General features: G+C 40.3%; 6 protein-coding genes and 1 pseudogene across 7 annotated transcripts; 4 read left to right on the top strand and 3 right to left on the bottom strand.

Moving 5' to 3' along the window:
• Window positions 1–6,717: 6,717 nt before the first annotated feature.
• LOC146671890 (hemoglobin embryonic subunit alpha-like) lies at window positions 6,718–7,588 on the bottom strand. The gene is made up of 3 exons (XM_085404309.1): window positions 7,432–7,588; window positions 7,136–7,343; window positions 6,718–6,932 (listed from the first exon to the last, which is right to left on the bottom strand). Exons 1-3 carry the CDS (start codon window positions 7,527–7,529, stop codon window positions 6,804–6,806), a joined length of 435 nt encoding a protein of 144 aa, XP_085260435.1. The 5' UTR covers window positions 7,530–7,588; the 3' UTR covers window positions 6,718–6,803.
• On the top strand, window positions 7,517–9,576 carry LOC146671891 (hemoglobin subunit beta-like; annotated as a pseudogene). The gene is made up of 4 exons (XR_014911514.1): window positions 7,517–7,638; window positions 8,323–8,554; window positions 8,686–8,901; window positions 9,077–9,576. The product of XR_014911514.1 is annotated as a hemoglobin subunit beta-like (transcript).
• A 2,343-nt stretch (window positions 9,577–11,919) lies between these two features.
• On the bottom strand, window positions 11,920–12,789 carry LOC146671892 (hemoglobin subunit alpha-B-like). The gene is made up of 3 exons (XM_085404305.1): window positions 12,630–12,789; window positions 12,304–12,511; window positions 11,920–12,138 (listed from the first exon to the last, which is right to left on the bottom strand). Exons 1-3 carry the CDS (start codon window positions 12,722–12,724, stop codon window positions 12,010–12,012), a joined length of 432 nt encoding a protein of 143 aa, XP_085260431.1. The 5' UTR covers window positions 12,725–12,789; the 3' UTR covers window positions 11,920–12,009.
• Window positions 12,790–13,466: 677 nt separating this feature from the next.
• On the top strand, window positions 13,467–14,376 carry LOC146671893 (hemoglobin subunit beta-A). The gene is made up of 3 exons (XM_085404306.1): window positions 13,467–13,635; window positions 13,811–14,033; window positions 14,145–14,376. The coding sequence occupies exons 1-3, from the start codon at window positions 13,544–13,546 to the stop codon at window positions 14,274–14,276; spliced, it is 447 nt and encodes a 148-aa protein (XP_085260432.1). The 5' UTR covers window positions 13,467–13,543; the 3' UTR covers window positions 14,277–14,376.
• A 62-nt stretch (window positions 14,377–14,438) lies between these two features.
• On the top strand, window positions 14,439–16,627 carry LOC146671894 (hemoglobin cathodic subunit beta-like). Its single transcript, XM_085404308.1, has 3 exons — window positions 14,439–15,473; window positions 15,805–16,027; window positions 16,121–16,627. Exons 1-3 carry the CDS (start codon window positions 15,382–15,384, stop codon window positions 16,247–16,249), a joined length of 444 nt encoding a protein of 147 aa, XP_085260434.1. The 5' UTR covers window positions 14,439–15,381; the 3' UTR covers window positions 16,250–16,627.
• Window positions 16,628–25,330: 8,703 nt separating this feature from the next.
• LOC146671895 (hemoglobin embryonic subunit alpha-like) lies at window positions 25,331–26,734 on the top strand. The gene is made up of 3 exons (XM_085404310.1): window positions 25,331–25,441; window positions 25,531–25,738; window positions 26,249–26,734. The coding sequence occupies exons 1-3, from the start codon at window positions 25,347–25,349 to the stop codon at window positions 26,375–26,377; spliced, it is 432 nt and encodes a 143-aa protein (XP_085260436.1). The 5' UTR covers window positions 25,331–25,346; the 3' UTR covers window positions 26,378–26,734.
• A 99-nt stretch (window positions 26,735–26,833) lies between these two features.
• Window positions 26,834–27,583, bottom strand: LOC146671896 (hemoglobin subunit beta-like). The gene is made up of 3 exons (XM_085404311.1): window positions 27,465–27,583; window positions 27,139–27,361; window positions 26,834–27,043 (listed from the first exon to the last, which is right to left on the bottom strand). Exons 2-3 carry the CDS (start codon window positions 27,247–27,249, stop codon window positions 26,915–26,917), a joined length of 240 nt encoding a protein of 79 aa, XP_085260437.1. The 5' UTR covers window positions 27,250–27,361; window positions 27,465–27,583; the 3' UTR covers window positions 26,834–26,914.
• Between the last annotated feature and the right edge of the window lie 182 nt (window positions 27,584–27,765).

A 27,765-nucleotide genomic window follows, 5' to 3' on the forward strand; every position in this document is an offset into this window, starting at 1 on the left:
CTGATTTTTCTAAGGTTTTATGGACCGATGAAATGAGAGTGAGTCTTGATGGGCCAGATGGATGGGCCCGTGGCTGGATTGGTAAAGGGCAGAGAGTTCCAGTCCGACTCAGACGCCAGCAAGGTGGAGGTGGAGTACTGGTTTGGGCTGGTATCATCAAAGATGAGCTTGTGGGGCCTTTTCGGGTTGAGGATGGAGTCAAGCTCAACTCCCAGTCCTACTGCCAGTTTCTGGAAGACACCTTCTTCAAGCAGTGGTACAGGAAGAAGTCTGCATCCTTCAAGAAAAACATGATTTTCATGCAGAACAATGCTCCATCACACGCGTCCAAGTACTCCACAGCGTGGCTGGCAAGAAAGGGTATAAAAGAAGAAAAACTAATGACATGCCCACCTTGTTCACCTGATCTGAACCCCATTGAGAACCTGTGGTCCATCATCAAATGTGAGATTTACAAGGAGGGAAAACAGTACACCTCTCTGAACAGTGTCTGGGAGGCTGTGGTTGCTGCTGCACGCAATGTTGATGGTGAACAGATCAAAACACTGACAGAATCCATGGATGGCAGGCTTTTGAGTGTCCTTGCAAAGAAAGGTGGCTATATTGGTCGCTGATTTGTTTTTGTTTTGTTTTTGAATGTCAGAAATGTATATTTGTGAATGTGGAGATGTTATATTGGTTTCACTGGTAAAAATAAATAATTGAAATGGGTATACAGTGGGGCAAAAAAGTATTTAGTCAGCCACCGATTATGCAAGTTCCCCCACTTAAAATGATGACAGAGGTCAGTAATTTGCACCAGAGGTACACTTCAACTGTGAGAGACAGAATGTGAAAAAAAAATCCATGAATTCACATGGTAGGATTTGTAAAGAATTTATTCGTAAATCAGGGTGGAAAATAAGTATTTGGTCACCTCAAACAAGGAAAATCTCTGGCTCTCACAGACCTGTAACGTCTTCTGTAAGAAGCTTTTCTGTCCCCCACTCGTTACCTGTATGAATGGCACCTGTTTGAACTCATCATCTGTATAAAAGACACCTGTCCACAGCCTCAAACAGTCAGACTCCAAACCCCGCCTTGGCCAAGACCAAAGAGCTTTCGAAGGACACCAGGAAAAGTATTGTAGACCTGCACCAGACTGGGAAGAGTGAATCTACAATAGGCAAGCAGCTTGGTGTGAAAAAATCAACTGTGGGAGCAATCATCAGAAAATGGAAGACATACAAGACCACTGATAATCTCCCTCGATCTGGGGCTCCACGCAAGATCTCATCCCGTGGGGTCAAAATGATCATGAGAACGGTGAGCAAAGATCCCAGAACCACACGGGGGGACCTGGTGAATGACCTGCGGAGAGCTGGGACCAAAGTAACAAAGGTCACCATCAGTAACACACTACAACGGCAGGGAATCAAATCCCGCAGTGCCAGACGTGTTCCGCTGCTGAAGCCAGTGCATGTCCAGGCCCGTCTGAAGTTTGCCAGAGAGCACATGGATGATACAGCAGAGGATTGGGAGAATGTCATGTGGTCAGATGAAACCAAAGTAGAACTTTTTGGTATAAACTCAACTCGTCGTGTTTGGAGGAAGAAGAATACTGAGTTGCATCCCAAGAACACCATACCTACTGTGAAGCATGGGGGTGGAAACATCATGCTATGGGGCTGTTTTTCTGCCAAGGGGACAGGACGACTGATCCGTGTTAAGGACAGAATGAATGGGGCCATGTATCGTGAGATTTTGAGCCAAAACCTCCTTCCATCAGTGAGAACTTTGAAGATGAGACGAGGCTGTGTCTTCCAACATGACAATGATCCAAAACACACCGCCCGGGCAACAAAGGAGTGGCTCCGTAAGAAGCATTTGAAAGTCCTGGAGTGGCCTAGCCAGTCTCCAGACCTCAACCCCATAGAAAATCTGTGGCGGGAGTTGAAAGTCCGTGTTGCTCGGCGACAGCCCCAAAACATCACTGCTCTCGAGAAGATCTGCATGGAGGAATGGGCCAAAATACCAGCTACTGTGTGTGCAAACCTGGTAAAGACCTATAGTAAACGTTTGACCTCTGTTATTGCCAACAAAGGTTATGTTACAAAGTATTGAGTTGTATTTTTGTTATTGACCAAATACTTATTTTCCACCCTGATTTAAGAATAAATTCTTTACAAATCCTACCATGTGGATTCATGGATTTTTTTTTTTTTTCACATTCTGTCTCTCACAGTTGAAGTGTACCTCTGGTGCAAATTACTGACCTCTGTCATCATTTTAGGTGGGGGAACTTGCACAATCGGTGGCTGACTAAATACTTTTTTGCCCCACTGTATATTTGTTTTTTGTTAAGTTGCCTAATAATTATGCACAGTAATAGTCACCTGCACACACAGATATCCCCCTAAAATAGCTAAAACTGAAAACAAACTAAAAACTACTTCCAAAAACATTCAGCTTTGATATTAATGAGTTTTTTGGGTTCATTGTGAACATGGTTGTTGTTCAATAATAAAATTATTCCTCAAAAATACAACTTGCCTAATAATTCTGCACTCCCTGTAAAGGCAGAAATTGGCTAAAGCACAGCTACGCTGTGATGAAACAGGTTCATGAAAATATCTTTAAGATGCTTACTTAAGCAGAAGACTTATCAAAATGGGCAACATCTTACAGTGGGTCTATTTCAGTGGCCCTACAGAGCATAACTAGTCAAATTGCTGTCTGTAAGGCTTCTTCAGGCCTAGCAGTGAAACATAACTTTTATGCAGCCTTCATCCATATAAGCACAGGCCACAGTTTCTAAGAACATAAGCATAACTCTATGATATTCCTTTAGTCCACACCAATGACTGTAGAAAACACCTATGAGAATGATGTTATAAACAATGTTTGAGACGAGTAGCATGGATCAGTCGATTAAAAAAGATCTTACTCATTTGTTATTTTCTTTGAAAAATAACTCACTTTCAGAAAGTCCAGTCATGATTCTTTGCTCACAGTAGTATGTGAAAAAACCTAATCTGATCATAATAATAAAAAATTATGATCTTACTAGCACCAGAGAGAAACAAAATTAATTATGTGGCTTTATTTGGCTCTTAACACCTCAGCTTCACTACTGGAACTTTAACATTATGCACTCCATACTGTACAGTAATGCCACTGTTTTGCACGTCTCACTCTGTATATTTTATTTATTTTATATATTCTATTCATTGTTTACTCTATTTAATTTGTAAAATATGTGTACACACACACACACACGTAGAAAAATATTTAGTATACACATCCAGAAATGCATATACTATTATATATTGTACATATATTTATTAGTTTCAGATGTAGCCATTCTTGTATTTTGCTTGTTTACATTATTGTATTTTGCACAACTCTGTTGCTTGTGAAGCTCGCACACAAGAATTTCACTCACATGTGCTGTACCAATGTACCTGCACATGTGATGTGACAATAAAAGTGATTTGATTTGATTTGATTTGATTAACTGTTGCAAACATCCAAAAACAAGTAACTGCTTATTTAATTATAATTGATCCAGATGACTGATGTAACATGAAATCAATTATGGGTACAGTAATAAGGATAAATAGGACAAGTCAGGAATTAAAATACAGATGGATAACTGTGTTGGCTTTAATTGAGTTTGCAAAAGAGTTGCAAATATCCCACTGTCTTTAGTAAAAAATTCGAATTATTTACTCAGAATCTTAACAATTACAGCAGTGGGAAAAGGGGGCTGTAATAAAATAATAACTTGCTATTAAAATATAAAAAAGAAGTACAGTTGTGGAAAGAAAATCACAGAGCAATGGAAGATGCAATTAAGGAAAGACTGATTTTAGATGATGGGATGTCATTACAGTGACCATCATATGCACCATTTCATATGATTAATAAGATCTGAAGCCTCGCATTATCTCTGTTTGATTTCGTTTTTGTGCTAATGATAAAAAAGGAGGAGATATGGAGCTCTGCATTTATCAAGTCACCAGAAGGTTGATGACTTTTAGGCACTGTGCGCCTCAGCACTCGGCCACTCTGCTCTGCACTTTACTTGCTCTGCCACAAAGTGACTCCTAAACACTTTTACTTTGCCGTATTAACACTTACAGCTAATCGAGGAATATGTGGAAGGAACGAAATCTCACAAACTGTCGTACCACCAATTGTTTCACAAATGTTTGTAGAGGCAAACTGACTGGCTAGATGCTTGGTTTTATAAACATATGACAAAGACACTAAAAACACTCGAATTCAATGAGAACCAGCGCTTTTTGTCCATTTAGTGGATTATCAGAACGAGCGTGGGATGGTAAAATACGGAATGATGTTCTGGAATGATACACTGAGTTCTCACCCTAAGTATTTAGCAAAGCCGATCATATTTCGTATCTTCAATAATGCTGAAAGTGTGATTAAACAAAGCAGAACAAAACTGAAACAAGTAAAATAAATAATAAGTAAATAATATTTCTGCACGTGTGATGTGTATGTGAACTGTTTCACACATATTTCCGGTTTTGTACGATGGGATAGTTTGCAATAAGACAAGCCAAATATAAATGCGCCTCTGCTAAGCCATCGGTTTTATCAAAGGTCACACACCTGCATTTATCCAAACACATTCACCAACGATTTTTAAAGGAGGGGTTCGCCCTTATATCTAAAACGTGTATCGGTTCTCCTTCAGCTGCCTCTCGCTGATCTTAGGTGTCAAGCTGTTTCCGGAGAGACACATGCGTAAAACGCGCGATTTTGGCGCTGTTAGTATATATAGTAGACTTTATTAAAAGCTAACTATATGGTTCTTTGTTGCCATCTGTTGTTATGTGGCACACTTAGTGTAATATAAACTTAAGGGTTAGACTTGAGAGTTGAGATGTGAGGTGAGGTGGCGTGGCATGGTAATGAGTGTTACTATATTCGTGTTAATGACAGAAGGGGCATTTTTGCCCAACCTGCCAGGATAGTCAGGTTTGTACGCAACTTGTGTGGCTGACGCGATAGTCCTTTAAAAAAAAAACATTAAAAAAACCACGTTTTGACTACATACTGAGTTAAAAGATCTCCTAAAGATGTGGCTGTACATGTTTTCTTAATCATGCTTCTTATCAAGACCAAACTGCACAACCTGACAGGATACACTCAAATGTGCAAAGCACAAAACACATTGAGTTCGGATGCAAATTTACTTTCAATTCTTTTTTTTCTTTTTTTTCAAAACTATGAGCTGTTTCCTATAAGAGCGGCCTGAAAACTGGAGGTTCTGACTCCCAATCTGTTTTCAATGCTCTGAACCACAAGTAACCCTACAGTCTGAGAGTGAAATTCTCTATTGTACTGTGTGGTCTTTGAGTTAAGAGGCCTGATTATACCTTGTATGTAATGCAAAGGGTTTTAATTCCCATTTTGGAATTAACAGGGAGCCAATGAAGAGAAGCCAGTGTGGGTGAAAAATGCTCTCTCTTTCTACACCCTGCCAGTACTCCCGCTGCAGCGGATCAACTGAAGGCTTTTCAGGTAGTTTTCAAGACATCCTGGTTATAATGAATTAAAGTAGTCCTGCCTAGAAGTAATAAACGCATGAACTAGTTTTTTAGTATCACTTTGAGACAGGATGTTTCTAATTTTAGTGATATTCCGCAAATGGAAGAAAGCAGTCCTATATATTTGTTTAATGTGCCCATTGAAGGAAATATTCAGGTCAAAACAACTCCAAGACTCCTCAGTGTTACTGGAGGCCAAGGAAATGCCATTCAGAGTAAATATCTGATTAGACAACATATTTCTAAGATTACAATAGCCTCAGCTGAGTACAATAGCCTCTATGTTATATGAATTTAGAAGCAGAAAATTCGAGGTCACACAGGTCGTTATGTCTTTAAGAGATTCCTGCAATTTAACTAACTGTGTTATCTGACTTCATGGATAGATAAAGCAAAGCAGCACATTTGATAGAGTTGATCATGATATTTTATTACAGAGATCAGAGGATGCTGTAGGTATTAATAGTAGATTCGTGTTTAGCAGGACAAGCACAGACATGAGTTCACTGTCTGAAGCCATAAGAAGATCATTTGTAGTCATCACTAAAACTATGTCTGTACTGTGATGAGCTCTGAAACATGACTGAAACTCTGAAACTGAAAGTATTAATTAATGGTAGGATGACAAAATTTGGGATAATAGGTCAAAGTTAAACTGGAGAAGCTTTCACTGGAACATTCTCTATTTATCTGAACAGACCTGTAAAAATGCCTTCTGAGATGCAGCATCACCACCTTCCAAAAACATCGTATTAGCAGAGGGAATATTTTCTATTGTCAAACTGTATTCACAAAGTCTGTAAGCCTGTTTACCTCTTTACAGTTTTGGATCCAACATTGGTGCAGTCAGTGCCTTAAGTATGTAAGAATTAAATTTGGGAATTTGGCAATTAAATAATCACAGAAATTGAAGGAATTTGTCTGTTATGTACCTTTATAGTAATGACACAATTCCTCCTATGTCCTCACAGTAAAAAGTATTCTATATTTAAAACAGTGCAGTCAATACAAAGTTAAAAAAAAGGCTTCTGCGGTTCTGAAACTGACCCTTCAGCATGAGCTGAATGCTTTAACTTTAATGTTTCTTTATCTTAAACCCTCTTTCCTCCTATGTGCTCACAGTAAAAGACTATCTTCACCACACTAATGACCATGAGACTTTGATTGCATTCAATGTTTTATTAAAAGTCAGAGTAGTAGTACGTATGAAAGCACATAATGCAGTCCTCTGCTCCTGTGTGCAGTTTATCTGTATTTCTCAGACAGGGCGAGAGCCACAGCAGCCAGGAACTTGTCCACAGCCACATGGACCTCAGGGCTGAAGTCGTCGGGGAACATGGTGGACAGGACCACGAGGAGGTTGTGAGACAGAACCTGTGGAAAGATGATGATCACATTGAAATGAATGTACTTTTTATTTATTTATTGGTAACCAGAGATCATCATTTCAGATCAACCAGCTACCCAAGGATCAAATGAAAGCTGAGTTAGATTTTAATTTCTGGTTGGATTAATGTTCACAACATGGATAAAAATTACATTGAGAAATGCTGTCCTGATTTAATAATGATCTGTACCTTGAAGTTAGCAGGGTCCACTCTCAGAGTGAAGGCGTGCAGCCCACTGAGGCTCAGAAGAGCTCCGGTCAGATCGTCAATTTTGCTGACAGCATCAGTAACTGCAGCCATCACGGTTGCTCCGTGCTTCTTCACCGGGGCAGAGCCGGGGCTCAGGTCCTTCCAGTGGGAGAAATAAGTCTTGGTTTGAGGGTACACTGTCAGCATCCTGGATAAAAATGTAAGAGAACAAACCAGTGAGTAAAAGACTGAAATGCAGGAGCAGGTTTTTGTAGGCAGTGTGGGGCCATATTTACCTGGAGACAGCATCACAGCCAATTTGTTCCTCCTTGCCAGCCACTTTAGCCCAGAAGGTTTTGACTGTGTTCTTGTCCTTTGCAGAAAGACTGGTCATCTTGCATGTTGTTGCTGTTCTGGTTGGAGTTGCTGTGTTCAGCTCAAACTGTGGAGGTTTTTATACACGAAACAGGAAATGCACACACCCGACCCACCTCACAGATAAGGTACTGGTGTTTGGACAGGTTCAAAATGATACGAAACACCTCCCATGAGATAAACAGACTACAAAATAAAATCTTCATAAGTTCAGGATAACTCATAACAAAGATATAAAACTATGCACTTGTATTTGAGAGCCAGTGAAATGTTTTGATGCGATCTATTGTTTGTTGTTCAGTGTTGTATCACAGTGGGTGGGAATGAAGAAACACGGATTCCAACTTTTGAAATTTTTAGCCATCGTGGCTTCATATTTGCTCACTTGTTTAATATCGGAGTCAAATGGGAAATACTTTTAACTAGTGGAAGTTTATAATAGAGTCTAGTTTTCTGCACAAGTTTCAAATTGAATTATTTGATTAAAAAAACAAACAAAATCATGTTTGCTTCAGAATTAATACATTTTGCCCCATTTTTTGCCTTATCACTTATTAAATCATACAACCAACACCATATACTTTTAATCTAATTAAAAAAAAATGCTACAGCTTTCCTTATCAGTGTTGGAAACCTTTGATTAAAAAAATTAATTTCCATCTTTACAAAAACTTCTTTTTGATTCATTTTGATGGTGGAAATTAAACAGAACTGCAAAGCGTTACACAGAAGCGGCTTGACCGATGCATTATCTAACAGGGGTTATAAAAGTCTAAAAGCTGTTTTGTTACTTCTTTTTAATACTCATTCAGCAAAGAAGTATTACAAGTCATCCCACTGCCCACCTCCACCCAGCTACATATCTTTGGGTGGAGCAAAATGGCTCCTTTATAAGCTGCATGTGGTGACCTGCCGACCAAAGTAGGATATGCGCAACAGTCAACAAGGCAAAATGGTTGCATGGACAGACTTCGAGCGAGCCACAATCAAGGACATCTTTTCCAAGATCGACTATGAAGTCGTTGGCCCAGCAGCTATTTCCAGGTAAGATCATCGGCATAAAGCTGTTTTTATGCTTGTATGTAAATTTACAAATATAAGAGGGCACATTTTGTGCATTAACATATACTTTTGTTTTAGAAATGTGATTTATCCAAATGTTCTTGTTTCCTCAGGTTTTTGATTGTGTACCCCTGGACTCAGAGGTATTTCGCTGGCTTTGGAAACCTCTACAATGCTGCTGCCATCACATCAAATCCAAAAGTTGCTGCTCACGGAAGGTTGTAATGCAAGGTCTGGAAAAAGTTGTGAAGAACAACATCAAGGCCACATTTACAGAGCTGAGCACGCTGCACTCTGAGAAACTGCAGGTGGACCCTGACAATTTCATGGTAAGCAATGCAGAAATGATGGTACTGCATCCCAAGTAATATGTGTGTGTGTGTGTGTGTGTGTGTGTGTGTGTGTGTGTGTGTGTGTGTGTGTGTGTGTGTGTGTGTGTGTGTGTGTGTGTGTGTGTGTGTGTTTTTTGATGATTTATTTCATGCATGTTGTGTTGTCCTGCAGCTTCTGGGTGACTTCCTGGCCATTGTGGTTGCTGCTCAGTTGGGTAAAGACTTCACTCCTGAGGTCCATGCAGCTTTCCAGAAGTTCCTGGCAGTGGTGGTGTCCTCCCTGAGGAGGCAGTACTACTAGAGAGCTGCAGAGGACCATCACATGTTCTGTTTTTAAATCATGTTTTAATGAGGTTTAAATAAAGAAATCTGTACTGCTCAAGCTATGTATTTTCTGCTATAGTATGCGTGAGCTCATTTATAGTGTTGGGGGAAAGTCCGCACACACACACACACACGCACGCGCAGACATTTTTCAAGAACTAGAAAATAAATCACTATTAAAATGTCACTGTTCTGAAAGAGACAGTAGTTTAAGATGCAAATGACTTTGAATTAAAAAAAAATATATAGCATGATAAAGCGTTTCTGTTTTTGCTCTTTCATTTGGTAAACCAACAAATTTGGCAAAAACAACTCGATTTGGCAGCTTCCCTTCGCGGTGTCAGCCGAATTCTCGCTTTCAATAAGGTTCAGTGTCGTTCAGCTTTGACTACGTTGTTCTGTGTCATAAATTGGCATAAACCACAGAAACAAAAAATACTCATAAAGTATTGTATGCACAAGTTTTGGACCGGTGGGTCAGCGGTCAGCGCTTTGGGAGGAGAACTGCTTGTGACGCATGTGCTTGCCCACCTTACAATTGCAGGTCAAGGCAGATGAAATACAGGCTACTGTGTGCACAGGTAATGGTGGTGGTGCTCTGTTTATGTCTGTGTGTGACTTGTACCCATGCCCCGATAATTGAATTTCAGCGTCTCACTCAGACCGCCGAGAGTGCCCAGTGTGCAAGGCTGGACTGGGACAAAAAAATCGGCCCGGGCATTTTGACTAGAGACCGGCCCACCAGGATAAAGATTGAAAATGTGACGTCATTCAGGGGTAAAACCGCAAAGGGTTCTGGGAACTTGTGGCAAGACGTACTAGCGCACGCAGGCTTTCAATTGAACTCAGTTACACAGCGATAAAAAGAAACACAAAAAATGGCAAGAAGCTGTTGTATTATTAACTGCAACAGCCGGTCGCATGACAGCCACGGGAAGCCGATCGTTTTTTTTTTTTTTAATCGGATTACGTCCTTGAAGAGAAATGTTTTAAGCCATGTTTCCGAAGTAAGAGCCGACGGATGGTCTAGATATACCAAATATAACGTCCCAGAACACTCCAGTTCACATGTTAGTCTGCTCCAAGCATTTCCACAAAGGTCAGAGTTTTTAGTCGTTAATACATCATTTTTCTTAACATAATTGGTGATATAGGTTACAAGCAAGTCTGGCGCTGAACAGAAATTGTCGCTATGCTCCTTTATTTATTGTGCATAAATAGTGAATTGTCCTGACACAATATTGCGTTTCGCTTCTGTTATTATGGTACATTGACAAAAACATATACGTTTATTCACAGGATAAAACAGTTGTTTTGTATCACTAATTGTCCAGTGCGATTACAACATACAATATTATTGTCACTGCTACATTTCTGTAATGCCTACCAGAAATTATTTCCACTACTAATTAATTACCGTTGAGCTCAAAGGTCCTATTAATAAACAGTTAACGAATGTGTATCTATGAAGACGATTTGTGAGACTGGTAAACTTACCTTTGTTCGTACGATGGTCTTTCGTTCTACACGGTGCATTTCAAGGTCCTGTACCCATCCGTCAGTAAACTGTTCCTGGGCTTGTTGCAGTGACCTGAAGTTACTAAACTTCATGAGTGTATGCACTCACTCCAAGAACGTGTAATTATAAATATGAGCGTAGTGAAAGTTGGGCAGCACGCTAACGTATTTTGTCCCTCTGTGTGCTCGTAAGGGTCTGAACCTTTCACTGGTTTGATTTTTCCTCGTATCTTTTCTTTGTCTTTTCGTCGAGTCTGTCTTTGTACGGACCGGCATTGTTCTCCTTCGTTTTGTACATTCCTTTTTTGTGCGGCAAAGAAAAACAAGAAGGTATTGGAACCGGAGAATGAACGTTTTGCGGTGCTGCAAATGCTTGCATTTGATGCGGTACTTGGATTGTTTTGCCACGAGTTCCCGGCATGCAACGCGCGAAAATCACGTGATTGCTAAACAAGGGGGCGGGTGCATTCGGCCTCCTCGGCTGTAATTGGTCCAGCCCAGAGTCGATCATGACCAATTGGCCAATCCAACACCTTTCATTATATATACCCTTCCTAAAAATAAAATAAAATAAAAAATCCATCGGCCCATAAAAACAAAAAATCGCCAGCGGCCCACCGGGCATATGCCCGGTACGCCCGATGGCCAGTCCAGCTATGCCAGTGTGCATGTCCAAACTCATACTCATGCTGAACACAAGCTACACCATTAAAAACAGTCTAAATGTGTGACTTGTAGTCGCTGTTTCTGAATGGTCTGTCACTGGTCATTTAAACACATCTGTGACTTGTATGAGTTTTGGCTATATGGCGGTGCGACGTTGGCACGCAGTCTAGATTTTGATACCTGTTCGCTGAACCATCTGAGAAACCAGTCACTGGTGATGTGATCCAAGTATGATATACGGAAAGCATGTATTGCTTTGGTTATTGCATGTTAGATGGACTATGGGGTCTTTGTGGCCACAGAGACTTTGTTCTGATGTTTGAAAACGAGCATACAGTGTAAACGGAATCGAAGTTGTGGCAAATGACGTGCCAGAATTAAAAAACATACTTAAAACATGGCTTATTTTTTCATACTGTGTGTGGGTTTTTTCATCTGTGTTGTAACCTGTGGGAATGAGCGTATTCTTCTCTACAAAAGCTTGAATAAATGGACACATAGACATTCTTATGTTTGTGAATTTTATTGAACAAGCCCCCACATATGATGAGGGTTGCTGACATTCATGCCACACGTTGGTAGCTTCTGTCTTGATGTTTAGCGGTATCTCTCGGACAGAGCCCAGGCGACGTTATTGAAGAACTTGTCCACGGAGACGTGAACCTCCGGGGTGAAGTCCGCAGGGAAGTACATGCCCAGGACCAAGATCATGTTGTGAGTGAGGATCTGTGTTTGTGACAGAAACAGCAGATTAGATTAAATCAGGCACTTCAGACATCCCTACATTCACTTAGTTTTTTAGTTTTTTAACGCTCACAATCTAAACTAAAGTACGTGCACAAATAATGATTATAATTTCTGGTAGGTTTAAAGGTCGCAATATTTTGTTACCTTGAAGTTGGCAGGATCCACGCGGAGCTGGCTGGCATGCAGCTCACTGAGCTTGCTAAGGTGGTTGGTAAGATCATCAATGTTCTTGACAGCTTTTCCCACAGCTGCCATGATGGTTGCACCATGCTTCTTCACCTGCGGACTGTTAGGGCTCAGGTCGCCCCAGTGAGAAAAGTAGGTCTTGGTCTGAGGATAAGCAACGAGCATCCTGTAAAATACAGCAGAAGGAAATACGAAGAAGTTACAAAAAAAGCAAAGAAAAAATAAAGAAAAACCCACCCTCTTAAAAAAGCCCGTGTCATCCCTACTTTAAAATTAGATCTTACCTGCCCAGAGCTTCTCCACCCATCTCGGCGACCTTTGACTCGACTTTGGCCCAGAAGGTCTTCACCAGGGTCTTGTCTTTCGAAGAGAGACTCATGACTGCCTTTGAATTTCCGGGATGCAAGGGAAAATGCTGATCAAAAAATGCTGCTTGGTTGGATCTGTCAGTGCGTCTTTATGTCGACCCAAATGGTGCCACGCCCAAGTATCAAATCCAGAATGCATGTCTGATAAGCAAACTGCTTATCAGTCAATTACGTGATATCACGTAATTGACGCAATTGACAATTTAAAAAAAGAAAAAGAAAAACTGAATGGCTGCACTGCACGAAAATCTTTAAACAACTGGCGAATAGATTTTATGCAAAAAGAAATATGCTCTAAGCAAAAATGGCATTAAACATAAATCATAATTTAAAGGCTGCACTGTTAGTCAGAGTTTGATATTTTAAAAATAAAAACACGTTGTTTTATAGCCAACAAGGAGCACAAATACCCTCCTAAAGTTAAGAGAGCACATATCCTTTTGGATAAATAAACTGTATGATATCTTAGCTTATTTAAAAGCAGGTGTTAAAAAGCTGGTATTACTGATATTACTGGTCCAATTTTGTGTGTTTTGACTGACTAATAGTATGGATTATTTGTAGCTGAGTAATTTTAAGTGACAGCAATATCTGAGCCAAATGACGTTATCTATCCGGTTGGCACTGACCGTTGCCCAAATTTGCTTTACGCAAAACACACGTCATTAAACAGGCGGGCGCAGATTATCCAATCAGATGCTTCGATGACTGAAGGAGGGGGTGCGGGTTAAACGAATAAAAACGGGAATCTCAAGTAAATCATTCACAAGCAGATTTGTGAGAACTTGTGAGAACCTGTTCGTGAACTAGGAGACTTGCACCCCGTCAAAATGGTCGAGTGGACAGATGCTGAGCGCAGTGCCATCATAAACCTGTGGGGAAAGATTGATGTGGGGGAAATCGGTCCCCAGGCCCTCTCCAGGTAACCTGCAGCTCATAGCAATTCAGAAACGTGGTCGTTTGTTATGCAACTTTTTTTACTATAATGTTGAAACTTGGCCGAAGCGAATATATCAACACGTTTCTTTGTGTATGTAGAAGCACTTATTAATGCTATATGCACTAAAATTAATATTGTTTCTCTGGTTTTATTTCAGGCTTCTGATTGTGTACCCCTGGGGTCAGAGATACTTCCAAGCCTTTGGAGACCTGTCCACCAATGCCGCCATTATGGGAAACCCCAAAGTGGCACAGCACGGAAGGACCGTGATGGGTGGTCTGGAAAATGCTGTGAAGAACTTGGACAACATCACTCAGACCTACGCCAAACTGAGCGCTATGCACTCTGAGAAGCTCCACGTGGATCCCGATAACTTCAGGGTATGTCCCCACCAGCACCCAGAAACAATCATCACACATGGACCTGAAAAAGGTTAGCTAATTAGTTTGTGTTTATTAACTCTGTTAAGCATTTTCTTTCTCTCATTTTAGGTGCTCGCTGAATGCATCAGCCTGTGCGTTGCCGCTAAGTTTGGTCCCAGCGTCTTCACCGCTGAGGTCCAGGAAGCCTGGCAGAAGTTTTTGTCCGTGGTCGTTTCTGCCCTGGGTAGACAGTACCACTAAATTTCTGGAGTGCCAGTTCATCAAAGATGTGCAACAGTGACATCATATATCTTTTTGACTCTGTTGCCAGATGCACCAATAAATAAAACCTCAAATCATACTCATTCTCTGTGCGATCATTTGACTTGTTCTTTTAACCGACAATACAACATCAAGAAGGAGATCTCGGACAGTCAATAGTCCTCAATAGAAGTCGCCTATATGTTTGAGTATAATATAAATATTACAAGTATGCCTCACCGATAATCCGTTTCGTGACTTTTTCCTTTACTGTTAAGTTTTGCTTTTCGTATAAAAAAGGGTGAAAGGGATCCAAAGTTGTTGTTCTCTGGCTGCATGGGAAGTATTGTTGATGTAAGTGAAGTGTTCCAAAATGCAAAGAAGAACATCAGCTATCAGGCATTTTACGCATATTTAAAGTTAGAGCGTTAACAACGAGTCAATCTGCGAGCTCAGAAAAAAGTATTTCTTCTTTAGTGCAGAAAATTCGTTTATAACCTCGACCCAACATAACACAAGAACACTGCTAGGCGTATAGCGGCAACATTATAAAAACGCTATGCTTTTGTTTTTTTTAAAACGTCTTGAATGAAATTCAAAAATGACTGAAGGATATAATATAAGTACTGTCGCGATCGGACGGGCCATAATCCTGATTGAGCTGATCAGTTTTTAAAACAAGTTTAATTGAATGGGGTAATTTAAGGCCAAGAAATAAACTTTCATACGTTTCTGATATGAAGTGGACCCGCGGATCATTTATTTGGGTGGGGAAAGCCTGAATGTTCAGATAATGATAGCATGGCATAATCTAAGTTCATCAGCTGTTGGAAAATTACTTGATACAACAGGATGGGGAGGTGGTTATGTTTACGTGAGGATATTTTGATGCCATACCATCTCTGGGCATTTCCATTGTGTTTTGCAGTGATAGTCGACACGTAGTCTGTGTAGCTCAGACTCATCCGTCCGCTTTTAGTGTGCTGGAAATATAGGACCCTCATACCATCTGCTGGTTCATTTTTGCCAGTCATTAAGCGGAAAAGCTGATCACTCAGCAGCTCAGAGTGAGGAAGTAAAACTGTTTATCCAATTCGCTCAGGTCATGGTTAAGTGGACGGAACTGGAGCGCAGCACTGTGAAAGCTATCTGGGAAAAAATTGATATCGATGAGATTGGGTCACAAATTTGGGCAAGGTAGGTGATTGTGAAAGTTTTACTGTTCAAGAACGGATCGTAAAAAAATCCTAAAAACGAAAAAAATATTCTGGCAATTTTCTCTCAATACATTATTATTATTATTGCTATTTAATTAGTTGATGGGTATTTCGTAATAGTAAAATTCAATGCCTGGTTTAAAAAGAAATAAATAAAGAAAAAACGATCGTGAAAAATTCTTATTTTTAAAATATTCCATTGTTTAAGGGTACGTTGTATATTTAGGGATTTTTTCTCCAGTTAGTTCAGATTTTATCACGTGGTATCGTTTATGCTCATTAACCTGTACCACTGACTGTTGCATTGTCAGAGTCTTGATAGTCTACCCCTGGACTGAGCGATATTTTGGTTCTTTTGGAGATCTCTTCACCATCACTGCTATTTTGAAAAACGACAAAGTGGCGGCTCATGGAAGGATGGTGCTGAAGGCTCTGGACAAAGCAGTGAACAACATGGACAACATGAAACGGACGTATGCTGATCTGAGCCGGTTGCATTTTCAGAAACTCGAAGTGGACCCTGATAGCTTCAGGGTAAGCAACACTTTTCCTCAAACCCACATGAAAAAAATACGTGACGTTTTGCACTTGTAGAGTTTTCATGGTGTTTTCTCTTTTTTTCCACAGCTGTTGGCAGACTGTATCACTATCACAATCGCATGCAAACTCAAGTCAGCCCTGAGCCCCCAGAGTCAAGCTATCTGGCAGAAGTTTATATCTGCTGTGGTCGACGCTATGAGCAGTCAGTACCGCTGAAAAGAACCTATTTGGAGATAATACAACTTAAAGAAAAACACAAAACAAAAAACGTGTGTTAGCCCTGATATAAGTTTGACATGAGTGCATTTCAGTTTGTTTTTTATCAGTTGGAGCTTGGTGAGTCTCATACTGAAGACAGTTACTAAAGACAAAACTGAAGTCAAAGAGACCCCAACACACACAAGCAGCAAGTGAAAGTAGTCTGACAGAGCTAAAGGAGGAAACAGCATTTAGTGACTTTCATGGGTTCCAGATTTCAGACAGTTAAGAACTTGTCATGGACTGAAAGTTGTTTTTTTTTCCAACTCTGTGAAAAGTTAATAAAACATAAAAACTATTTTTATAGTTAATATTATGTCACCTTTTCAAATTACTGTGAGCCTCTGAATATGGGGAACTGTATTAATGGCTATAATTCCTAAAATTAATACAGTACCTTTGCTAAACCACTTGAAATAATGCTGAAAGTCTTTCCATCAATCACACATTCATTGTTACATCTGCCAAACAGGTTATGTTTTTGGTAGTGTTTGCACATGTGTCATTCTGTCAGTAAACAAATGAGCTCAACCAGTCTTTAATGAATTCTGATAAAACTTTTTAGGGATGGGTCATGTTGACACAATTTGGTTAACGTCCACAGCGGTCTTCACAGTCAACTAAACAATTTACTTGAGGTCTGTTGCAGGGAAGGCCCAGCTTATTTCATAGAGATAATGCCCTAATGACATTCTGCAACAATCTCCTCGCTGCAGTCTACACCTGTCGTACATTAAAAACATTTGATACACTAAGAAATGAAAAACATTATAAAGGAAGCCCAGAACCTAGTAAGGCTGCTGAAATCTTATATCAAGCAAAAATGGAAAATATATCTGACTTAGTAATGAAGGTCCAAAGAAAATGCAGTATGTCCTGAGGGAGGTAATATATAATTAATAGTATTGGCATTGTCATTTCACGGCATTTTAAGGGAAATTTTGAATCAACAAGTGTAACTGCAGTTAATGAGAGGAGAAAAAACATGGCGGAAAATCAAGTTTAATTGTCTTGATAGAAAAATATCTGGGTCACAGTTGCATTGTTGAAAACAACCATCCCAAATTTGAACGCCTATTTGTTTGAATTTGTAAAACAGACACCATATAAGGGTTTTAATGTTGTAACGGTTTTAATGTATAGAGTGTGTTCCTCCTAAGGCTTGGATTTTACAGTGGCACCAACAGGGTTGATGGTATCCATGTGGATTCAGACAGCAAGAAGATACAGGAATTGGGTCATATAATTGTTTATTTTAAACAAGAATGACAGAACAATCAAACAGACATAAAAGGAAGGCCACAGGGACACAAACAAATTGATCAAAAATCTCTGGTCATATTCAGTCTAATAGATTCACCATGAACAATGACCCAGAAAGCTCAAAGTCATCACACAGATAATGTAAACAAATATAAAAGATGTCCTAATATTCACATTGTGTGAAAAATGTGAGTATTAAGTGAGAAATACGCAGTTTGTAGCATTGGCGCGTTTAGACCCTTTTCAATAGTGATGGGATTTCCGGCTCCTTTTAGAGAACCGGCTCTTTCGGCTCGGCTCACTAAAAGAACCGGGTCTTCAGGTTGTTTTATTGCTTTAATTAATTTATTATTAACAACAATATAAAATTATGCACAAAAATAATTACTAATGTAAAAAAAAGTGGTTTTATTTATATATGTTTATATATAAATATATACAATGGCCCCTAGAGACAAAGCATGTACAATTTCCTCCAAACTCCAAAACACATTTCTAGCGTTAACTGAACTTCCAAAACAGAGCTACCTAGATCACTTAAATTACACAATTGAACGCATATGTGTATTGTTTGTGTATTTATTCACAAGCACACACATATATTCAAAAAAAAAAAAAAAAGTTCATTTACCTGTTACTACCACACACCAAATCCGGTCGTTGGTACTTCCTGGCTTGTGTAGCCACTGGGTAACAAAAGCTCAACACTGCCCCCTAGCATCCTGGAGCACTTCTGTTGTGTTTGTGTCTGTTTTGAAACTTGTACGTGCTTTGTCTCTAGGGGCCACCGTAAATATACTTTTATTTATTCACTCCACATAAAATGTAATAAATAAATCATATAATACAAAAAACAACTATTCACATTTCAACTTTCAACTATTTAAATTGTCAGCTTTTTCCTTTTAAACAAATTTTAAGTGAAACAACACAAAACACTGCAAACCACAACAAAATTAAATATAAATAAAATATGAAAACAAAAAGAACATGCACATTCTCTGTCATATAGGCCTGCATGAATAAACTTTCTGAATCCTTTATCATCCGTAACTGAAAATAGCTGTGGATGATTACTACACCTTTCTAATGTGACGTTGTTATCCCTGGCTCTCTTTCTCTGTCTCTCCCTCCTGCTCTGTTCCTGTGCTACTGCGAGTGTAACTATCGCTCCTCCCCCCTCTTCCCAGGGCAAAGCACAAGGCTCGCGTGCAGAGTGAAACGGAAAAAAGTGTGAGAGAGAGGGTGAGAGAAAGAAAAAAAACCCCATGGCTCCCGATAAGGAGCCGGCTCATGTCGTTCATGTCAAAGACCCGGCTCTAAGAGCCGTTTCGTTCGTGACCGACACATCACTACTTTTCTGGATGCTCAACCACCCTAAAAGCAACATGCCCTTTTAATGCTACATTTTCCAAACTTCTCTGTTGGAGATCATACAGCAGATTACAGTGAAATCAAGTCCAGTGTTCTTGATGTCAAGTTGCTATTAGTGCACTCAAACAGAGGAGCTGCATGAGAGACAGGGATGGAAAGGGTTAGAGGTAAAGAGCAAAAGTCAAAGACAGCAAAAGCTGTAGCTTCTCTTTTGCCCACATTCATTGATGATGATTTCATGATCTAAAGTTTGTGCAAGTTTCTCCTCTTTTTCTGCTTTACTACAAATTTTGCTTTAACTTACTTTCAAAAGTTATATTAAGAACTGTGATCATTTATTCAGAATCATTCTTCGTGCATAGTGGTCAGTACAGTGGACAGCTATTCAAAGGCTGTTTTCTTGTATCCGTTTCAGTGTTGATGGCACACTTGCACTTAAACCACTACATCGGACACTGATGTGTCACTCCATACCAAATTCATAGGTCAAAACGTAGGTTGTCCACCTAAGTGGACATGTAACAAACTCTTTGAAAAGTACATGTTTAAAAAAAATGAAGTTCAAAAATCTTTTTTTTCATGCCTAAAGATGACTAAAACTACTTAAGAATAAAAATCCTGACTGAGGTTGTCATAATTCATGCATGAAAGGGTTCAACACTGAAATATAATCCAAAAAAGATATTTCTTTTGGATATGTTTTAATGTTTATCCTGTAACATTCAGGTCTGCAAAGGTGAAAATTATGTTTACATGCAGCATAATATGTTGGTATAATTGTAAGGCAGAATGGATGACGTTATGACTGGGGGCTGAGGCCTCCTAGTGGTTTGATCCTAGAATCGTCCCTGGTGTGTGGCTAATTGTCCCAGACGAACAAGGCAACTGATCATAAGAATGCAATTCTCTTCTTTGCCACAAGAAGTCACTGCCGGAAAAAATGAGTATGGTGCAACAGACCCCTGCTTGTGTGAGAGCACTGCAGACAGAACGAGGGCTCGAGTCATTTTGTTGTCCTGTCATAATCATATCGGACATGGTCGGGAGGTATGACTGAGAGCAGTGCATAGTTACAAGGTTTATAAAACAACTGAAGCCGCTCAAAAAGAAGACGATTGAGCACACTTGGTGTTTTACCTGGCAAAGAATTAGACGTTTATTTGACCAACGGACAGGAACCGACTTGGCCATTCAGTCTTGACGTTTTCTCACTGCGCGAGTGCACACATATAGGTACATTTAACTGAAGCAAATCAGATGGTGACAGCTAGAGTCAAAGCAGGTTCTAAACTTAAACATTAGCTAAAAAATACCCGACTCACTGCCAGAGGCGGAGGCAGACATTTGATACACCCGGGGCTTAGCCCTAAAGGTAGTATGCATGTGGGATTTTTTTTTTTTTTTTTTTGGGGGGGGGGGGGGGGGGTGTTCACCTGCTCTTGTTCCCTCTCTGTTCTGTCCTCATTCTCCTCTCTCTCCCTCTCTGCTCCTCTCTCTCCCTCTCTCCTCCTCTCTCTCTCTCCCTCTCCTCTCTCTCCCTCTCTGTTCCTCTCTCTCCCTCTCTCCTCCTCTCTCTCTCTGCCTCTCCTCTCTCTCCCTCTCTCCTCCTCTCTCTCTCCCTCTCCTCTCTCTCCCTCTCTGCTCCTCTCTCTCCCTCTCTCCTCCTCTCTCTCTCCCTCTCCTCTCTCTCCCTCTCTGTTCCTCTCTCTCCCTCTTTGTGCTGACAATCATCAAATATACAGTTGAAACCAGATATTTACACACTTTTCAGATAAAAACACTTTTTTAATTGTAACATCAAATCAGACTAAATGTTTATTTTTTTAGATTGATAAATATAAAAACATGTTTGTTAACTTTAAGAGTAAAGGGAGAAACTATCTGTATTTCTTAATCAAAAATGGCACCCAATTGTATTCAAAATTGAGCCACACTTATGGAGCTCCACAGTTCTTTTCCTGGTGTTTTGGTTGACATCTTTGGTTGATTTTCCCATTTCAAAGAAACAGGCTGTGTTTTGCCTTATATGCATCCACAGGTGTGCCACCAATTTACTCACATGGACTCTGCTAACCTATCAGAAGCTTCTTCAGCTCAGAATGGAATCGTCTGGAGTTTTCTTATTAATTAATAATAAACTAAGTGTACATGTACTCCTAAATTTGATGAAAGTGATAAAAAATAGACAGCTCTGTCTCTCTTTATTCTGACATTTAACTAATTCAAAGGATATTTATTTATCCAAAGCAAAACAAGTTTACTCTAAATTGATGTTGTACAGTAATAAAATGTTCTTGTGTTTTCCATAAAGTGTACAGTGGGGCAAAAAAGTATTTAGTCAGCCACCGATTGTGCAAGTTCCCCCACCTAAAATGATGACAGAGGTCAGTAATTTGCACCAGAGGTACACTTCAACTGTGAGAGACAGAATGTGAAAAAAAAATCCATGAATTCACATGGTAGGATTTGTAAAGAATTTATTCGTAAATCAGGGTGGAAAATAAGTATTTGGTCACCTCAAACATGGAAGATCTCTGGCTCTCACAGACCTGTAACGTCTTCTGTAAGAAGCTTTTCTGTCCCCCACTCGTTACCTGTATGAATGGCACCTGTTTGAACTCATCATCTGTATAAAAGACACCTGTCCACAGCCTCAAACAGTCAGACTCCAAACTCCGCCATGGCCAAGACCAAAGAGCTTTCGAAGGACACCAGGAAAAGTATTGTAGACCTGCACCAGACTGGGAAGAGTGAATCTACAATAGGCAAGCAGCTTGGTGTGAAAAAATCAACTGTGGGAGCAATCATCAGAAAATGGAAGACATACAAGACCACTGATAATCTCCCTCGATCTGGGGCTCCACGCAAGATCTCATCCCGTGGGGTCAAAATGATCATGAGAACGGTGAGCAAAGATCCCAGAACCACACGGGGGGACCTGGTGAATGACCTGCAGAGAGCTGGGACCAAAGTAACAAAGGTCACCATCAGTAACACACTACAACGGCAGGGAATCAAATCCCGCAGTGCCAGACGTGTTCCGCTGCTGAAGCCAGTGCATGTCCAGGCCCGTCTGAAGTTTGCCAGAGAGCACATGGATGATACAGCAGAGGATTGGGAGAATGTCATGTGGTCAGATGAAACCAAAGTAGAACTTTTTGGTATAAACTCAACTCGTCGTGTTTGGAGGAAGAAGAATACTGAGTTGCATCCCAAGAACACCATACCTACTGTGAAGCATGGGGGTGGAAACATCATGCTATGGGGCTGTTTTTCTGCCAAGGGGACAGGACGACTGATCCGTGTTAAGGACAGAATGAATGGGGCCATGTATCGTGAGATTTTGAGCCAAAACCTCCTTCCATCAGTGAGAACTTTGAAGATGAAACGAGGCTGGGTCTTCCAACATGACAATGATCCAAAACACACCGCCCGGGCAACAAAGGAGTGGCTCCGTAAGAAGCATTTGAAAGTCCTGGAGTGGCCTAGCCAGTCTCCAGACCTCAACCCCATAGAAAATCTGTGGCGGGAGTTGAAAGTCCGTGTTGCTCGGCGACAGCCCCAAAACATCACTGCTCTCGAGAAGATCTGCATGGAGGAATGGGCCAAAATACCAGCTACTGTGTGTGCAAACCTGGTAAAGACCTATAGTAAACGTTTGACCTCTGTTATTGCCAACAAAGGTTATGTTACAAAGTATTGAGTTGTATTTTTGTTATTGACCAAATACTTATTTTCCACCCTGATTTACGAATAAATTCTTTACAAATCCTACCATGTGGATTCATGGATTTTTTTTTCACATTCTGTCTCTCACAGTTGAAGTGTACCTCTGGTGCAAATTACTGACCTCTGTCATCATTTTAGGTGGGGGAACTTGCACAATCGGTGGCTGACTAAATACTTTTTTGCCCCACTGTATGTAAGTATCTGGTTTAAACTGTGAATATACTGCTGTGTATTGAAGTTCCTCTTGTTTTCCATAGAAATATACTGAACAACATACAAAGCATAATATATAAAATAACATCTACCAGAGTTTTTTCTTTGAAAGAAGCTCCTTATGCCCATTCTTGTATATCAGTGCATTACTGAAACCGATTTATTTAGCCGCGGAGGGTAACGACTGAAAATATGAAATAAACACATGTGTAAGCTAAGACTCTATAAAGAAACAGCATTGTTGTTGTTCTGCTTTTCATTTCGCCATTTGTTGATTCACTCGAAGAGCAAGTAACGTAATATTGGTCAAGTGATCAGTTTGATATCAATCTTTTGTGATTCACCGTCATATTTACATTATTTGTACAGTACGAATGATTTGCTTTTGGTACCTGGTCGATCTTCAGCTCTCCTTAGTCTGCTTGGCTCCGTTTCTCCAACAGGCAGCAGCTCCCCCCGGCCCCTCGCTCAGTCGCTGAGCTCGGATCATACCAATATTAGGAGGGATTCACGCACAGTCATAAATTTCCACAGTGTGCACTATGTGCTTCGAATATTGTGTGTAGTTTTTGTTTTATACAGTTGTCAGCCAGGCATCTAACTATGAAAAAATTACACTCCAAAAGACCCCGGGCTTCTGACAAAACAACCCGGGCTTAAGCCCAGTAAGTCACCCCCCCCCCCCCCCCCCCCGCTCCGCCACTGCTCCCTGCAATGCAATGAAATAAACTAACACCAAGAGCGAATGTATAATTGTAACCGCGTCGATATGTCGTGGTGCAGCCAGTGCTGCTCCTGCATTATCATGTTTTGTTTTGTTTTTTTAAAAACAGGCCCACCCACTGAAACGATAAGCCTCACAGTAAAAACGAACGCGGCGAATGGCATAATCATCATGTTTGTAACTGATAGCACAACCAACAGGCCTATTAATTAATTGTAGAATTTAGATTTTAAATCACAATCCACGGACTGATTGTTAAAGCGTACTGATTTAATTTATCTCATATAAATTGCAATTACAAAGGCAGTTAATAAAGTAAATAAACACAAGCATATATACAAATGTATGTATGTTTAAAAAGTTATTCTTGGCCGTCATAAACATGAAGCAGTAGTTTTGAGTAAAGGCAACTGGAACATATGACATCAAAGGTTTATTTATTCAGAATTAATTATTACGGAAAATATTTTTGACATAAATTGAATGTATACCAATCAAGTACATTTTATTTGACCAAATTCAATTACATTTAGCGTTTGACATGTATGTAAGAAAACTATATGGAAAACTTACATTTAATCAAATTACTTGAATTCAACATTTTGGACATAAATCTCTTTTGAGTGTAAATAAAATATTGAAATAGCAGTTACTAAGTTATATTTACATTTTTTTTCTTGTAGTTTGGTGTGAAACAAAATAAAAGCTTTAACCTCCAGTTAATAAGGAGTGTGATTTGTGAGGATAAACACTTGTTTAATTAGAACAAATAAAAAAATCATCTTTAGATTTACTCATCTAAAGGAGTGAGCCAAAATAAAAATGTTTGGATTAATTCCAAAGTGGAGGTTATTTATAGACCCTTACCATCCCTCAAGAGCGCATTTCCAGTGTGGGGCAAAGCTGAAACGATAAGATATTTGGCTTGTACACATACCATATGTGTTTCTTAGCAGCCAGTTAATTCATTAAGGCCAGTTTTTAACGTCCGAGCATTACCAGCACGTCCAAGTTTGAGCAGTTTGAGCAGGTGATACGAGGGTTTCACTAGCTGTCAGTTTTGTACGCTTCAGTTGGATGCCCGTGGGAAATATAATTCTGATTGTTTCGTCCTATATTATAGCAGAGCGTTCTCACTCCCGAGGCGTAACATGTGGACGTTTTGTCACGTCCCGCGGCGTTCCTGAGGAACGCGAAAGGAGACCTTCGGCGTTCTTATGGTACGCGGCGGGTTATGGCTGGAATCCAGTGCAATGACGCTCCCGCGGTAGTAGACGTTCCAGACCTGTATTCCAGCCCTAAACCTAACCTTATCCCTAGCCCTGACCATAACCTTATTCCTGACCTTAACCAGGACTTTAATGATGTTAAATAGCGTGTTTCTAAGCGATTTGAAGAAAAAGAGCGAACATGTGTAGGTTCAGTCCAGACGGTTCTCATATTTCCTCTTTTTCCGAGGTCGTCATTTAGGAACGTGGTGGGTAGCCGAAAACGTAATATGGTGACGATTTGTCACCTAGCGTAAAATGTTACGCTTTGGGAGTGAGAACGGGTTGATTATAGAACACCGTGAGACTTTGGTTTCGTGTTTATCTCATGCCAGCTGTTACATGTCATTTGGAATCCTTCCAAACGCCTATAGCATTATCTTGAAGGGGGGCTGGGTGTGCCTATGTTCCACTGCATCCATAAAACCCCTCCGTTTGCAGCGAACACGGCATTGAACTTGAAAAAAAAAAGTCCAGAGGAAAGATGAGTCTTTCTGCTAAGGACAAGGAGATAGTCAAGGCCTTTTGGGCTAAAGTGTCGGGAAGGGCGGATAACATTGGCGGTGACGCTGTTGCCAGGTAAATAAGAAAAAACACGAGGCGAATTTAACCCGCTTCTGCATTTTTATCTATTACTTACTGGCTTATTCACCTGTGTTTTTGCCCAGGATGCTGACAGTGTACCCTCAGACCAAGACTTACTTCTCCCACTGGAAGGACCTGAGCCCCAGCTCTGCCCCAGTGAGGAAACACGGAGGAATGGTGGCAGCTACAATAACCGATGCTGTGAACAAAATCGACGACCTGGCAGGGAGTCTTCTTACCCTCAGTGAGCTGCATGCTTTCACTCTGCGAGTGGACCCTGCAAACTTCAAGGTATTTGTTTATTAAATCATGAAAGCGGTTCAGAAAACCTGTGGGTTTGCTTTAAAGATTAATTGGACTACAAATTAAACGCTTGCTTAAACATTTTTTAGTAGTTTTTATTTAAATGTGCCTCCATAGGCTACTGGTTGAGACTGCATCCCTTCTAGTGAGGAACTGTAACGTCATCATTAATTATTCTTTGATTTAGAAGCCTATAAATCTGTCCCATCCACACATGGATAAGGCCATATGCAAATATAAATAAATCATAAGTTGAACCCCAATTCGTGACATCGAGCTACAGTTATCTTTAGGATAAATGAAATGTGTGTTTCAGCTGCTGCAGCGCAAAAATGTTACACTTTTAAACAAACAGGGAAGTTGCCTGTGTTGTCAGCAAGTCAAAGCACGACACTGTCACCGAAGAAACACAGGATAGACTGAGTTATGATTCAGATAACTGATCTTTGATGTCATAATCCCTGATTCTGCTAAAGAAGTGTCACGATCTTTGTACAGATTCTTGCTCAGAACATCCTGGTGGTTCTGGCCACTATGTTCCCCGTCGACTTCACCCCTGAGGTCCATATGGCTTTAGACAAGTTCCTGGCTGCCTTGGCTCGTGCCCTGTCTGTGAAATACCGATAAATTGCATACTGGAGGCGACGAGCGGCAGGGGCTCAGATAGCAATTCACTGCCAGTCTGAATCTGAATAAATCAAATGCAATGAAACTGCCGTGTTTGTTTGGGTTTTTTTGTGTGGTGTACATTAAAAATACTTTACACCACAATACTTTATCATCCGTCATAATTTATGAGAGGTCCTTTGATGCGAAAGTCACAGCATGACTTATTTTTATTTTACACCATCTTATTTAAAATTTGAAAGAATAGGCTAATTAATATCTTACACCCACTATTTAACTCTTCTGTTACACCCTGATATAGTTGCAAATGCTAGAAAAAAAAAAAGAAAAAACAACAAAGTGAAAAATAAGCTCGTTGTTTTATTGATTTAAGCCTCCTCAAGACATGATTTAAAAAACAGAGTATGTAACGGTCCTATTATGAAAAAGGGGAAATAAAACAAACAACTTGAGGTATATGCTTCATATATCTTATTTATTAACATCATTTTGAGGTACAATTTAACAACAGAGTGTGTGACGGTCCTCTGCAGCTCTCTAGTAGTACTGCTTTCTGAGGGAGGACACCACCACTGCCAGGAACTTCTGAAAAGCTGCGTGTACCTCAGGAGTGAAGGCTTTACTCAGCTGGGAAGCAACCACAATGGTCAGGCAGTGACCCAGGAGCTGTAACACAACACAACATGCATGATATATCATGAACATGCTAAATAAATACATAAATATCAATAAGCCAGTACCATCAGTTCACAATTGCCTACCATGAAATTGTCAGGGTCCACCTGCAGTTTCTCAGAGTGCAGCGCGCTCAGCTCTGCATATGTGGCCTTGATGTTGTCCATGTCCTTCACGGCTTTTTCCAGAGCTTCCATGATGACTTTTCCATGAGACGCAACCCTTGGATTTGATGTGATGGCAGCAGCATTGTAGAGGTTTCCAAATCCACCGAAATACCTCTGAGTCCAGGGGTAGACAATCAGACACCTGCGGAAACAGAAAATTTTAAATAGCTCACAATTACTAAAGAAGAGTCATATATAGAGTCATATAATCTTGCACATTCTTTAAGGGAGAAACATGGTCATACCTGGAAAAAGCTGCTTGCCCAACGACCGCATAGTCGATCTTGGAGAAGATGTCCTGGATCGCGGTGCGCTCAAAGTCTGTCCAACCATTTTGCTTTGTTGAGTTTTGCACTTGTCCTGTTAGTCAGCAGCCCACCACACGCAGCTTTTAAAGGTCTGTTTCGCTCCACCCAAAGATATGCAGTTGGGTGGAGTAGGACAGTAGGGTGGATAAACCGAGTTACATGTAACGCTTTGTACTTCTTTGTTCGTGTAACTTGAAAATCAGTCAAGAGAAAACAAGCTTTCCAGTGTAAGTCTTCG

This window comes from Rhamphochromis longiceps, linkage group LG4, assembly GCF_057381845.1.
Source record: "Rhamphochromis longiceps isolate RC_006_pf linkage group LG4, R_longiceps_female_GT1.1, whole genome shotgun sequence".
NCBI lineage: Eukaryota > Metazoa > Chordata > Actinopteri > Cichliformes > Cichlidae > Rhamphochromis > Rhamphochromis longiceps.

Bases quoted from the DNA above. Each gene is read 5' to 3' on its own strand.
- LOC146671890 (XM_085404309.1), bottom strand. From the start codon at position 7,529: ATGACCAGTCTTTCTGCAAAGGACAAGAACACAGTCAAAACCTTCTGG. The intron at 7,344-7,431 runs GTAAATATGGCC...ATTTTTATCCAG, and splicing joins GGCTGTGATGCTGTCTCCAG to GATGCTGACAGTGTACCCTC. The intron at 6,933-7,135 runs GTACAGATCATT...ATCTTTCCACAG, and splicing joins TGGACCCTGCTAACTTCAAG to GTTCTGTCTCACAACCTCCT.
- LOC146671892 (XM_085404305.1), bottom strand. From the start codon at position 12,724: ATGAGTCTCTCTTCGAAAGACAAGACCCTGGTGAAGACCTTCTGGGCC. The intron at 12,512-12,629 runs GTAAGATCTAAT...TGTATTTTACAG, and splicing joins GGTGGAGAAGCTCTGGGCAG to GATGCTCGTTGCTTATCCTC. The intron at 12,139-12,303 runs GTAACAAAATAT...TCACAAACACAG, and splicing joins TGGATCCTGCCAACTTCAAG to ATCCTCACTCACAACATGAT.
- LOC146671896 (XM_085404311.1), bottom strand. From the start codon at position 27,249: ATGGAAGCTCTGGAAAAAGCCGTGAAGGACATGGACAACATCAAGGCC. The intron at 27,044-27,138 runs GTAGGCAATTGT...GTTGTGTTACAG, and splicing joins TGGACCCTGACAATTTCATG to CTCCTGGGTCACTGCCTGAC.
- LOC146671893 (XM_085404306.1), top strand. From the start codon at position 13,544: ATGGTCGAGTGGACAGATGCTGAGCGCAGTGCCATCATAAACCTGTGG. The intron at 13,636-13,810 runs GTAACCTGCAGC...GTTTTATTTCAG, and splicing joins GGTCCCCAGGCCCTCTCCAG to GCTTCTGATTGTGTACCCCT. The intron at 14,034-14,144 runs GTATGTCCCCAC...CTCTCATTTTAG, and splicing joins TGGATCCCGATAACTTCAGG to GTGCTCGCTGAATGCATCAG.
- LOC146671895 (XM_085404310.1), top strand. From the start codon at position 25,347: ATGAGTCTTTCTGCTAAGGACAAGGAGATAGTCAAGGCCTTTTGGGCT. The intron at 25,442-25,530 runs GTAAATAAGAAA...GTTTTTGCCCAG, and splicing joins GGCGGTGACGCTGTTGCCAG to GATGCTGACAGTGTACCCTC. The intron at 25,739-26,248 runs GTATTTGTTTAT...ATCTTTGTACAG, and splicing joins TGGACCCTGCAAACTTCAAG to ATTCTTGCTCAGAACATCCT.
- LOC146671894 (XM_085404308.1), top strand. From the start codon at position 15,382: ATGGTTAAGTGGACGGAACTGGAGCGCAGCACTGTGAAAGCTATCTGG. The intron at 15,474-15,804 runs GTAGGTGATTGT...TTGCATTGTCAG, and splicing joins GGGTCACAAATTTGGGCAAG to AGTCTTGATAGTCTACCCCT. The intron at 16,028-16,120 runs GTAAGCAACACT...TTTTTTCCACAG, and splicing joins TGGACCCTGATAGCTTCAGG to CTGTTGGCAGACTGTATCAC.